Source organism: Centropristis striata, chromosome 11 (genome assembly GCF_030273125.1).
Source record: "Centropristis striata isolate RG_2023a ecotype Rhode Island chromosome 11, C.striata_1.0, whole genome shotgun sequence".
NCBI classification, from domain to species: Eukaryota; Metazoa; Chordata; class Actinopteri; order Perciformes; family Serranidae; genus Centropristis; species Centropristis striata.
The window spans coordinates 20,915,003-20,927,522 of record NC_081527.1 but is presented as its reverse complement, the minus strand read 5'-3'; the positions used below and the strand labels follow the sequence as shown (position 1 = coordinate 20,927,522).

The window sequence follows — 12,520 nt, the reverse complement described above, 5'->3', positions numbered from 1 at the left end:
TCTATCAGATAAACTGTTGAGGATGTTTCTTCAATAGGACATCTTTTTGGGTTAAATATTATACTGTAAACTTGTCACTCAGTTTGAATCAGGTTAAGCCTTCATTCCCAGTTGTTTATTTTGTCTAGATAAATATAATGAGAGGACCACTGAACACTCTCCCATGCCAAGTCATGGAATAATCAAGCTCAACATGAGAGCCAAATAATTTGATGAAGGACACTCTCAGACAAAATGACCGAGGGGCAACAGAAAGAGCATTGTCCATGTTGTTGAGGAAAAACTTCAAAACAAGAGGCTAAACACAATGCTCTGACCTCCGAGGTTAAGCACACAAAGAGGGGAGATTTTTTAGATTGGCCGCCGTCACATGACCGGCCTCTGAAATTCCACCATAAAAAAAAAAAACGTGAAGAAGTGTCATGTCCTATAAGGGAGATAAAGTCATCAGCACAGCTATCTTTCATTGATAAATTTAAAAGCACTGTAGTAGGTTTATGATGAACCAAACTGACAGAGCTGTGATAACATTCAACAGAGCAGAGAAATATTCCTCCTTGAAGGGAGGAATGCCATAAAAAATGATGTATGTACTGAATGAAGATCTTTATTTTGATTGTTCCGGCAATTGCAATTAAATGTAAAAAAATATGTTGATTTATGCAGACTTTGCATGGCTATCTGTTGCATTAACCCATTTAAGCCGGGAAAGCAGATATGTCGTTTTGTGTTTTTTTCCACCTATCTTCGGTCTTTTGGCCAATGAAATGCATCAGAATACATGTGGGAGTGTCGCAATGCAACACTTTGATTAAAAAAAAAAAAAAACTATATTGAAGGTTTGGACAAATACACTCAACTTCTTATAAAAGCCACATGTATAAGCTCTCAAATATAGGTTTTACAGGCATTTTTTCCAGGCGTTTCAGGCCTAAATGGGTTAATGCTTATAAAGTGTTATATATATGTGGGTGATTTTCCATCACCTGCTTAGCTGTGTGGCAATAAGTGGAACTTAGACTTGACAATATAACAAAATGTACACCTTTACTCCCTCACAGGGCATTGTAAAATTATTTGGGACACGGTCATTTTGTTAATGATCATCTCACACAGAGCAGAATAATGGGAATGCTCAACAAAGAGAGATGTGCATCCAACCATAGCGGCACTCGAGCCCTCGATTGGTGTTTAAACTAAGAAATCCATTTAAACAACCTTGGCTGAATTGCCCTCAGACCACATGGCTTCTGTTGAGAAACGTCCGTCCAAAGAGTTTAAAGTCACTTGATGGTTATTCAATGATTAGCCCAGGGTGTGGGGACCATCATAAAACGGGATGTGAGAGGAGCCATGTGCGTAGATGGAGAGACGACATTCTTGTGACACAGCCAAACAGGAAATCTCCGTGATGGCCACATCTTTTTCAATCATCCTTATTCTTATGAAGAATCTAAAAGTGCTTCCATGTGCAATTACCTGATCCACATCCTTGTGTTGTTTCACTACAGAGAGATTTTTGGGATTGATGCCAAATACCTTGAATAGAATATGTGAGACATTATAAAGAATGTCAAGGTCAGGCATATCTAAATATACATTGCATTATAGTGGAAATATATATAAGGATGTGTTGACCTTTCTTTGAACATTGTTTGAGATGAAACAGTTGAAACTGGGTGAAAAAAAACTTCATATTATTTATTTATTGGTATGTATATTTATTTATTATTATATAATTTATTGGTTTAAAATACACACATGATAAAAACAAGCTGCAAAAACACTGCAATAACAAGAATACAGCAATATTTAAAGCATATCTGTAAATTATATGTTATTATAAATGTGCTAACAGACAGAAAAGCTAAATATTTTTCATTGTTTTGGCCCCTGAGTCAGCCCCAAGATGCTGTTACCTTCTCCTGTTATTTCATTCTTTTCATCTTCTGGACCATTAAGCAGGACGTTCCTGCATGTACGGAAGTTTTGTGCAAGTAGTTGCAAAAGGAAATCATAAATAAGAGCTGCTGCTTCGCCCCAGCCAGTTCACCTGGAATGAAAGCAGAGCTACATTTGTCTAAAACGAAAGAAAATGGGATTTTTAAAGGAAATAAAAGTTCAAAGTGTTTGGTGATATTACCCAGTGGTTATACATTTCATTCATATACAAATTCATTCATTCATTATTCTTGGGTCGTGCTGGAGCCGATCCCATCTGACATTGGGCGAGAGGCAGGGTACACCCTGGACAGGGCACCAGACAGAGAGAGACAGCCAATCACGCTGTCATTCACTCCTATGGGCAATATAGAGTCACCAATTAACCCTTTATCGGGCAAAGAACTATATTTGGTAACTTCAGGTAATATTTCGAGAAAAAAAATGCCAATTTACTAGATCAGAGGGGCAAATCTACAAGAAAAAAAAGTCACAGATTTAAGAGATTTAAAGTGGCAAATCTGCGCGAAAAAAGTTGCAGATTTACGAGAAAAAAGTGGGAAAAAACAACTTTTTTCTCCCAGATTCACCACTTTAAATCTCATAAATCTGCGCATTTTTTTCTCGGAGATTTGCCACTTTACTCTCTGAAACTTTTTTCTCAAAATATTACCCCCCTCCCCCGGGTCTGTATGTTTCTTTTACACAGTGGCGGTTCTAGACCAATTTTACTGTGGGGGCCAAGGAGGGGCCAGTGTTTAATCAGAGGGGCACATTAACACATTAAAATTGGCAAAGATAATATTTAAGCATTCAAAATCTTTATTTTAGCTTATTTAAACATCTCATTTAAGTATATTTGGAAGATACAAATACATTGATTTAAATAATGAGACTCGCATTCGACAATAGCATTACTCATTTTTGTGCACAATCACTTTTTTTATTTTGAAAGTGCAGTACAGTCAGAATGATCTTTATATATATATATATATATATATATATAGATATATATATTCACACACACAATATTTTATTGCACAATTATATTACTATTATACAATGGACACATTCTGGGTTCCTTTTGTGTACAATGAAATATTGTTCGAACAACATTTTTTTTTAGAATTGTTCCATTGTTCATCGTTATAAATTGATCATTTTATTATTAATTTGACACAGGGGCCACAGCAGGGGCCAAGGGCTTCTTCACAGGGGCAGTGGCCCCTGGAGGCCCCTGTGTAGAACCGCCACTGCTTTTAAACATTCTGGCTATATGTAATATCCTCCAATATTCTCTAGGGTTGAAATTTGGAATTTGCAAATATTTCAATGAGTGCCCTATTAAGGGTTAATCCTAAACTGCATGTTTTTGGATTGTGGGAGGAAGCTGGAGGACCAGGAGAGAACCCACACTGACGCAGGGAGAACATGCAAACTCCACACAGAAGAGCTGCGAGAGGGTTTTGAACCCACGGCCCTCTTGCTGTGAGGCCACAGTGCTTACCACTCACCACCATGTAGCCTCTCTGGAAATTATTCAATAAATTATACTCATGGGACCAAAATAAATTGTACAGGTCATTACAACAATCACAAGGTTGCCTTACTTGTAAATTTTGAGATTTTTTTAAGTCAAGTCAAATGTATTTCTAAAGCACATTTAAAAACAAACTCATGTTGTAAGTATTGTGTGTAAAATATGCATAAAACCAAAGTCAAGACGGTAAAAAACACAGGAAATTCATAGTGACAGTAGTATAACTAGTCAACAAACATAATTTAAACAATGCAGTCTCAACAGAAATATTCCTTGAAGGGAGGAAAGCTATAAAAATGATGTATATACTGAATGTAGATCTTTATTCTGATTATTCCGGCCATTGCAATGAAATGTAATGAAATATGTTGATTTATGTGGACTTTGCAGGTTATTATAGTCTCTTCCACTTGCATGGCTATCTATTGCCTTTATGCTTAATGTCAAAGTTTCAGTTACTGAAAGTGTTCTATATTTGCAAGACTTTTTCAGAGTTGTTTAAGGTGAGCCTCATTGTGACCACTGTTCTTTCACTTTCCTGTGTTTAACATATGTTTTAATCTTTAGGACTCTGTTCATGACCTCTCTATATGTATATGTTAGTTTTGGCACCGGCGATGTAGGCAGTGGCCTCTTTGTGCTTCTGCAAGTTGCCAGGAAAATACACTTACAAAGATTTATTTATACAAGTTAACATGTCACTTGTGTAGCTGTCGATGCAATCGTGATTTGCTGCACGTGCTTCCTGATCTACTGGCACACACACACACACACACACACACACACACACACACACACACACACACACACACACACACACACACACACACACACACACACACACACACACACACACACACACACACACACACACACACACACACACACACACACGGCTAACTTATGTAACAAGCACGGACATTCACGTCTTGAAGTGGGCAGCAGTTGCTTAGTCTGCAGGGACTTGGCTTGGGAACTGGAGGGTAGCAGGTTCAAGACCACGTTGGACGTGCAGACTGGTAGCTGGAGAGGCGCCAGTTCACTTCCTGCCAAGGTGCCCTTGAGCAAGGCACTGGACCTCAGGCTGCTGTGCTGAGGCAGACCATCACTCTGACATCTCTCCACACTGATGCATTAGTGAGATAATCAAGAAAAATAACAACAGACGGGAAAAATTAATTTCCCTAAGGGGACAGATAAAGTACATCATTATGTACTTCATTTTGAATCACAGGAATGCTGCCCATCGCCAACACTTAACAGGATATCACCTCACTGCAACACTTCTGACAGTCATACCAAAAATCTCAAGTAAAACAATATTTATATGTTAAAAACTTTAATATAGATTATTTTATTCTCATAACTGTTGATAGATGTACTGACTGCTGATAAAAAAAAAACATAACTCTGACAGTGATGAAGGTTGTGACTGTAAGAAGCATGTTGTCTCTTAAATAGGTTGTAAATTCTGGCTGTATCCAAATTTATATTGTATGTATAGTATAGTATGCATTCTAATTTATAGATGGTCATTTTTTTTTATCCTTGTAAACCCACATTTGCAATCTGCTAGACTAGAGATTTCTGTCTTATGACGGAAAACTTATAATTTATAGAAAGTTGCTACAAAAAAAAATCTCATATCAAATCTTGACTCTTGATATTAACATGTCAATCAGACACATCATCTTTTCCATTTATGCTAAAGCAAAGAGAAAAATCTATATAAACAGTGTGTTTAAATAACTATTTAAAACATACATATAAAACCAATATTTGTATGCATACTTCCTTCTGTTTTTACTCTCCTGTCTTAATTACTCCAATCCCAGCAGTACTTATTCTTTCCTAAACTCAGTTAGACTAATCTAGGAAACTGAATAAAAGTTTGACTCTTGAATCCTGCCTCTTGTGAGGACCCCTGTGGTGTCATCTGCACTTTAGTCCTGCTGTGTCTCCCTCACTGCAGCTGATTGGTGTAATCTGGAACACCTGGGCCCAGTGTTCCCAGTGTGATTAAACCACAGCTTCAGCTTTGTCACTCTCTGTGGCTGACTCCCCGCTCTGCTGCTACAGGTTTTCTTTGGCCATGTTGCCTTAGTTTACCTTTGTTTTACACCTTTACCCACTTAAATTTGGCTTTCATGTTGTCTCCCTTTCGGTCATGGCCACTTGAGCCAGGTAGTACACTATTTTGACCTTTGAAAGCTGTTGAATGTTCACTGTTGATCTGATTGCTGTAAAATTCAACCAGAGATTGAACATAATTGTTGTACGATTCACTAACAGCTGCAAAGTGCCTGAGCCTCACTGGTAGCCAGCAGTTACTCACCTGTCACTGCAATCACACTTGTGGTGGAATGTCACTAAGTACATTTACTCAAGTACTGTACTTAAGTATAATTTTGAGGTATTTGTACTTGAGTATTTCTATTTTATGCAACATACTCCACTATATTTAGCTGACAGCTTTAAATACTTTTCAGGTCAATATTTAACATGAAAAACCATGATCAATTTAAAGTGATTAGACTTTTTCAATGAAACCTTATAACAGTATATTAAGTAGTTAAAATTAGATTTTTTACAGAGTTACAGAGTTTTAGAGAGTTATTACATCAATAAATAATGAATATATTTAGAACATATAAAACAATTTGAGTGGGTCCATTCTGCATAATTAGTATTAATACTTTAAGTTAATTTTTATGCTGATACTTTTACTTACGTAAGTTTTGAATGCAGGACTTTTACTTGTAGTGGAGTAATTTGACAGTGTGGTATTAGTACTTTTACATACGTGATCTGAATACTTTTTTCCACCACTGAATCACACAGAATAAAATGAAGCACTACAGTCACTTTATTTGGCTGTAAAAGACAAACAGCTACATCTTAATGCAAAAATTAAGACTTTAGAATTGATGAGAATCAATGGTTTATACAAGATTATCATTTGTTTTAGGTTAAAATAATTTCCCAGTCAAAAAAGGTGAAGAACAGATAAGGAGGACCCCTTATCTTGATCCGCTGAATCTAGATCCATTAATAGCGAAGGATGCAACCGCCCCAAGCATCTAAACCAGGATGCAGCAGACACATCCGATGGCACTGATGACTGAAGTGATTGCAGCGTCTGAGTGTGCTCCACTGATGTGCCCCAAGCTCTTCATCCCCTGAGAAACCTACAGTAACACACCAACTTCCTCTGCAGCCCCAGCCCTCCCACTCTGTTTTTTTTAGTTCTGCTATCTCTGCTTCAAATGTTTCGATGTATTGAACCAGACCTGGGCATTGGGCGGCCCGCGGGCCACATCCGGCCCGTTGGCTGTCGTTGTCCGGCCCGCGTGAGGTTACCAAGAAATTAGAAATCAATATAACCGCAGTGCTTTTATTTTGAAAAAAATAGCAAACATTATCATTAGCACTAGAGCTAACAAGCACTTTTACTATAGTTAAGATAACAAATATAGCCACTAATATGTATGACAGAATAAAATAAACTCTAACAAACCTTGTGTCCTGTCAGCCGCCACTATAGAAGCCTTTTTCATACTTTATATCAACTTTATGTGAATTACTACGCACTCGTTATTATTTACCGTTCGTTTTTTCATTTAACCGTTCTACCGGTTATTTCCTGTCACTACCTTTCAAAATTAAAGCACCCGTTTTACACTGGACGACACCTTTTCAAAATAAAAGCATCACAACATTGTAAAACACCTTGAAAATGTACAAACATGAAAAAACAATCCGTATAATACAAAAACAAATAGGAAACTTGCTAAAGGTCATTTACAGTTGTGTTTAAAATAAATGGAAAAGTGATACAGTGATTGGAGTATATACTACTTTTTACTGCTATATTTGATTTACTCCACATTAACAGTCTCATCATAACATGTGTTCCTATCAGTAGCAGCTCAAAACCAGATAATTTAATGTATTTTATAAAGTGATTACATTAATATTGAGCAGAATTTGGTTCCGAGTTTTGGTCCGGCCCTCTGCAACCTTCGTGGTATTGGTCATGTGGCCCCTTTGGAAAATTAATTGCCCACCCCTGTATTAAACCAACATGTAGGGGCATCAGTACAGTGAAGAGGTGTGTGTGTGTTGTAGAAAAGAGATGAAAGGGGAAAAAAGATGCACTGCAGAAAATTTCATGCTTTATGTTGAAAAGCATCTTTTTTTATACAAATTGACAGTATAAAGTAGGAATTTCCACTCAGACTTGCTCCCTTGAACAGTCTCCATCATCCCTCAAAAGGGGCTGATGAATTTCATTTTGCTGTGCTGAGCCACAGCAGAACAGGACTCTTGTTTTTTCACTGAAGGGCTCATCTGTTGGTGCCAGCAGATAATTATACAGAAGAGCTGCTGCCACTCCGCCACTCATTGGGCCTGCCCAGTACACCTGAAAACAAATAACAGGACAGAAATGCCCCTGTTTCAATAGGAATGAGTCCAACTCTTGCAAAAAAAACAAAAAAAAAAAAACATTTACAGCTCCACAATACATACCCAGTGATCATCATAAGACCCCAGTATAACTGCAGGCCCAAAGGATCGAGCCGGGTTAATACCACATCCTGTGAAGCTGATCTGTAAACCATATCAGAGGAAAACACCACTTGCCTCTCTGGCTGTAACACCGGCAGATTACGCACACGCACAAGCCTGATTTACAGCCAGTTCATCCGATGCCAATCCATTGTATCAGGCGACAGCAAGATGGAGAAATCATCTACCAAAATAATGAGTGTGGAAATGTTTTCATTGACTCACCCCAGCGAGGTGTCCCAGCCCTACAGACAAGCCGATGGCCAGAGGGGCAAATCCAACGACGTCACGTCTTTTGTCTGTGACAGCGAGCACGCACAGGACTAGCTGCAGGGTGAGCAGGAACTCTACAGCAAAACCTTGAGACGGGGTTATTTCATTTAGCTGCAAAAGAGGAGAAAACACTTCAGTTTGTTCCCTGCATCTTAAAAACAAAAATAGATTATTTTGTCTCCGCTTCTGCAACTCTTGCATCATGAAAAACCTTTTGAAATCTTTACTTGAACTTGGCATGTTTTTTTTAAAAAAAAAAAAAGCAGTTTTGGTTGCCTGACTGATTCAGGACTTAAATTACTGAACAAGCTTTCATCCTGTAAGCACTCCCCCGCTGAGAGAAGGCCTGCCTTTGTTGCATGAAAGGTACAAACCAGGAGTGATGATTAAAATTTGACATTTAAATTAAACAACTTATCACCAGCAGTTAGCAAACATGGAAGAGATTAGAAACAAAACTTAAGACGACTTAATGACTGGATCAGGCTGGAGGCAATTCCCAAAATGCCACTCAGTCTAAGCTGTACCTGTCATTCATTAGGAGAGGAAAATTGAAAAGGATGGATTTCTCTTTACCTTGTTAATGCCAAGTGAATCTGTGGTTATTGGCCTGATACCATACACAATGGCACTGCCAGCCACTGCTCCCAAAGTCTGAGCAACCGTGTAGAAAAAGGCTCTGAGCAAACTCATCTGGCAGCTGGCCAGGAGGCCCAGAGTGATGGCTGGATTCAGGTGGGCGCCGCTAATGTGACCTATACTCTGAGCTAACGTGGCAATGGCCAAACCAAAAGCAAACGCCACTTTGAGCTCCTGGTCGGGATAAGAGTTATTGCGGTCTCCAATTATAGCTGAGAGGCCAATGAAAACAAAGATGGTCATTCCCAGAGTCTCAGCCACAACCGCCCTCCAAAATGCACACGTTTTAATTTCCGACATGGCTACTGTGGTAGCGTCATGCTGACAAAGTGATTTTGTTGTTTGGATGAAACACAGAAACTGTGGCACAGGCAGAGATTTGGTTCCACCAGCATCCTGATTGAAACAAAATCATTCACCAGCATTCATCAAGTGTGTGGCTTTAAAAAATCAGGCCTGATTAGAAGCAGCTGAGAGATGTACTTCAAGCAGAGAGAGTGACCTCCAACGTCTCCTGTCGTGTTCAGGACTTAGAAGACACAGCTGCTTTAATTCATAAAAGACCTAACTGTTATTTTGTGTGAGAAGAATATGTAAAATGATGTGACTGGGGTAATTTTATGCTCATAGGCTGAAACTGCCGTTGAAGAGAAATCAGTCATGTAGTCATGAATAATGTGTTTTATGGGATTGTATTGTATTTGTGTCTTGTAGTTCTACGTTCTTTGCTTTTAATGTATGTACCTATTCTTGCATTTGTGTCTTGTAAGGTGTTTTGTGTATTTTGTGTTGAGTTGAAGTAATTAAAGCCCATCTAGGGATGGCATTGCAATTCATAAATACTGCGGTGTGTGTCACTGCTTTATACACATTTGTCTCAATTCTAATAAATATATAAAAAAAATATAATGTGCTTTTAAAATATAAAGGCTGTGCTTTATGGTACAAAATATGCAGCAAATCAGCAGCTTGTGTGCATAATTCAATTCATGCTTGAACAAATTATAAATTAGCATTTCTGCTATAATTCCTGTAACATAAAATCGAAAAAAAGGCTTCCGTGTGATCCAGTAATTGAAAAGCCATCTTCTTATTTGGCTTCTAATTCAAACGTGTGAAGGACACTCATTAAATGTGCGAAGAACAATCGCTGTCCATTATGCAAGTCTTTGTAAATGGTTTCCCGAGCTTTCAATTTACTTATTCTATTCTGAGCATGTGTCATGCAGGGCCGGCTACATTGAAGTTATAACATCAGTTATGTGCCGCTGTGAAGGAAATGGGACCTTTTGAAATTCACAACAAGGAAACCAGCTTCCCATTCTGACTTTCTGTGTGAATGGACTGACAGGTTAAAGGGTCACACTGCTTCTTGTGTTCTTCTCAGTAAAAAAGAAAGAGAAACCTGTCAAAGAGTCACCTGGGCTAATAATGCTCCCGCCAATAAAAGAGCACATCTCCATTTTTCTTCATAAAATAAATTTACTTGCAGTTTCTTGAGTTTTAGATTTTCTTGCTATATTCTATCACTGAAAAAGTGGTTCCATCTTCTATTTGAGATTTAAAACCCCTCCACAGATATGTTGCAGGTGTAACTATCTTGCATTTGCAGACAACATACCTGAGAGGAGTGATGTTAACACCATTGGGAGCATGGGAGATGTGTTGCTTCAGAAGAGCAGGAGGGTAGTATGCTACACATAATAAAGTGAATGTGATAGGAGAGTGGAGAGATAATCCTGGAGACCTGACAGAGAGGACGAAGGTTATACTTTGTAGTACTGTGAGCAGGAACAGCTCTTTGAACCTGCCAACTAACCTGTCAGACAATATTTAATTTGTTGAAAAATCACCTTTTTTTTGTTGGTAAAACTGCCAAGTCCTACTTCCACCTAGGCTCTGAGTCTACAAGTCTACAGGCAGTCTACTGGCTTTCAAGTGACCAATGTTTCTCTGTTTCCCCCTGGCTTTCAGATGTAAATCAGACAGAAATATGACCCATCCCCCTAAAATCTGGTCTTCCAGAGGCAAAAATAGCATCAGGATGCAGGTTTCCTGAAGAACCCCTGAGAGGATTTATCATTCTGTTCTTCCATGAGAGTCAGACCTCAACCTAACTCAGAGATTATAACATGAACACAATGGATTTACCCATGCAGAAATGGAAGCAAGTCAAGTATATAATCAATATGTATGCCGGTCTGTTAAGCAGAGTAAAATGGTACTTACAGCTTCAAAGGTTTTCCCTCCCATTTGCTTGATATAAGTACAATAATAAACATGGTGAATAAACAGGAAATGGAAACAGAACAAAAATAATCCCAAAACATTAATTAAAGCTTGTTTGAATTGTGATAAAGTATATTCAAGCATTCAGTGAGTCCAAGTTTGATTTCTCTGTTACGCTCCAGCTGTTTATACAGTGTCCAGGTCAAACGCTTGAGTTAAGATCCCAGTCCCAAGTGGACCTGTCCATCCAGTCTGCTGGGAAAAAGACACTATTGAGCTTTCAAGGTTTTCCTAGAAGGTCCCATACTGTAAAAAAGGCTTGCTTCCTTTTACACAAGTAAGTTATCCTTTGACAACTGTGCTTTACATAAAGTGCCACAACAGTGCTGTTACAGTCATTCCCTGGCTGCAATGATGGTGTAGAGACACTAAGAGTGGAGATGAAGAGGACCTGGAAACTTTTTTGGGAGAGGGCCTTAATACTTTCAATTTGTTGAGTTTTTGAAATGGATGGTTGTATAAAAATATTGTACTGCAATTTTATTTGTTTGGTTGATTTTTGCAAACTTCCCTAAACTGAAAATTGTGAAAAATAAAATAAAATAAAATAAAATAAAATAAAATATTGTTTAATTGAAAAATAAAATTAAATACATAAATAAATAAATAAATAAATAAATAAATAAATAAATAGGCAGGCACTAAAATGCAGGGTTTCAGGGTAAATATATGTATATTCAGACAGACTGTATGACAAATATATATATATATATTTTTAACATTAAAGCATCTTAACATGTTCTAGTAGAAACATGAATAGAGTGGAAATCTAAGCATGAGCATAATATGTCCCCTTTAAATAAAGATTTTACTCACATTTCCCTTTTACATACTCCCCACTCACAGTGATGTCATTTGGTTTCTTCATATCCCATGGTGCCCTCTTGCACCAGAATAACTGACAGTCTTTACCTACACATCCTTGTTAAATATGCTGATACAGGGTTTAACATCTCTGAAAAGTCATGTCAGCAACAATTGTATCTTTTGCCACAATAATAGTGAGGTACACAGAAGAATGACGTTGGATGATTGTTGTCCTGCAGCTTTTTTTTTTTTTTTTGAGAAACAGTGACTCGAAGAAATATCCTGTATGTGCTGTTTGTTGGCTGCTAGGTAGCAACTCTCACGTACCGGGCAGCCTGCCACTGGACCTGTTGGAAACATAAGCAGGAGAAGCTATCCATCAATCAGCAACAACAGCTGGACGGTGCAAAGAAAACACTATTAGGCAGAAAAGAAAACTGAGTATCCAGGGCCAAAATGTAG

The 12,520-nt window shown here is 38.0% G+C and overlaps 1 protein-coding gene across 1 annotated transcript; it reads right to left on the bottom strand.

The window, feature by feature from the left end:
• Positions 1-7,634: 7,634 nt before the first annotated feature.
• Positions 7,635-9,394, bottom strand: LOC131980262 (aquaporin-1-like). The gene is made up of 4 exons (XM_059344481.1): positions 8,900-9,394; positions 8,276-8,434; positions 8,012-8,092; positions 7,635-7,904 (listed from the first exon to the last, which is right to left on the bottom strand). Exons 1-4 carry the CDS (start codon positions 9,260-9,262, stop codon positions 7,716-7,718), a joined length of 792 nt encoding a protein of 263 aa, XP_059200464.1. The 5' UTR covers positions 9,263-9,394; the 3' UTR covers positions 7,635-7,715.
• Between the last annotated feature and the right edge of the window lie 3,126 nt (positions 9,395-12,520).

What these genes read in the sequence shown, in the direction of transcription:
- LOC131980262 (XM_059344481.1), bottom strand. Translation starts at nt 9,262, where the DNA reads ATGTCGGAAATTAAAACGTGTGCATTTTGGAGGGCGGTTGTGGCTGAG. An exon ending in ATTCACTTGGCATTAACAAG is followed by an intron (nt 8,435 to 8,899) that starts GTAAAGAGAAAT and finishes CCTCTTTTGCAG; the next exon opens with CTAAATGAAATAACCCCGTC. An exon ending in GGCTGGGACACCTCGCTGGG is followed by an intron (nt 8,093 to 8,275) that starts GTGAGTCAATGA and finishes TATGGTTTACAG; the next exon opens with ATCAGCTTCACAGGATGTGG.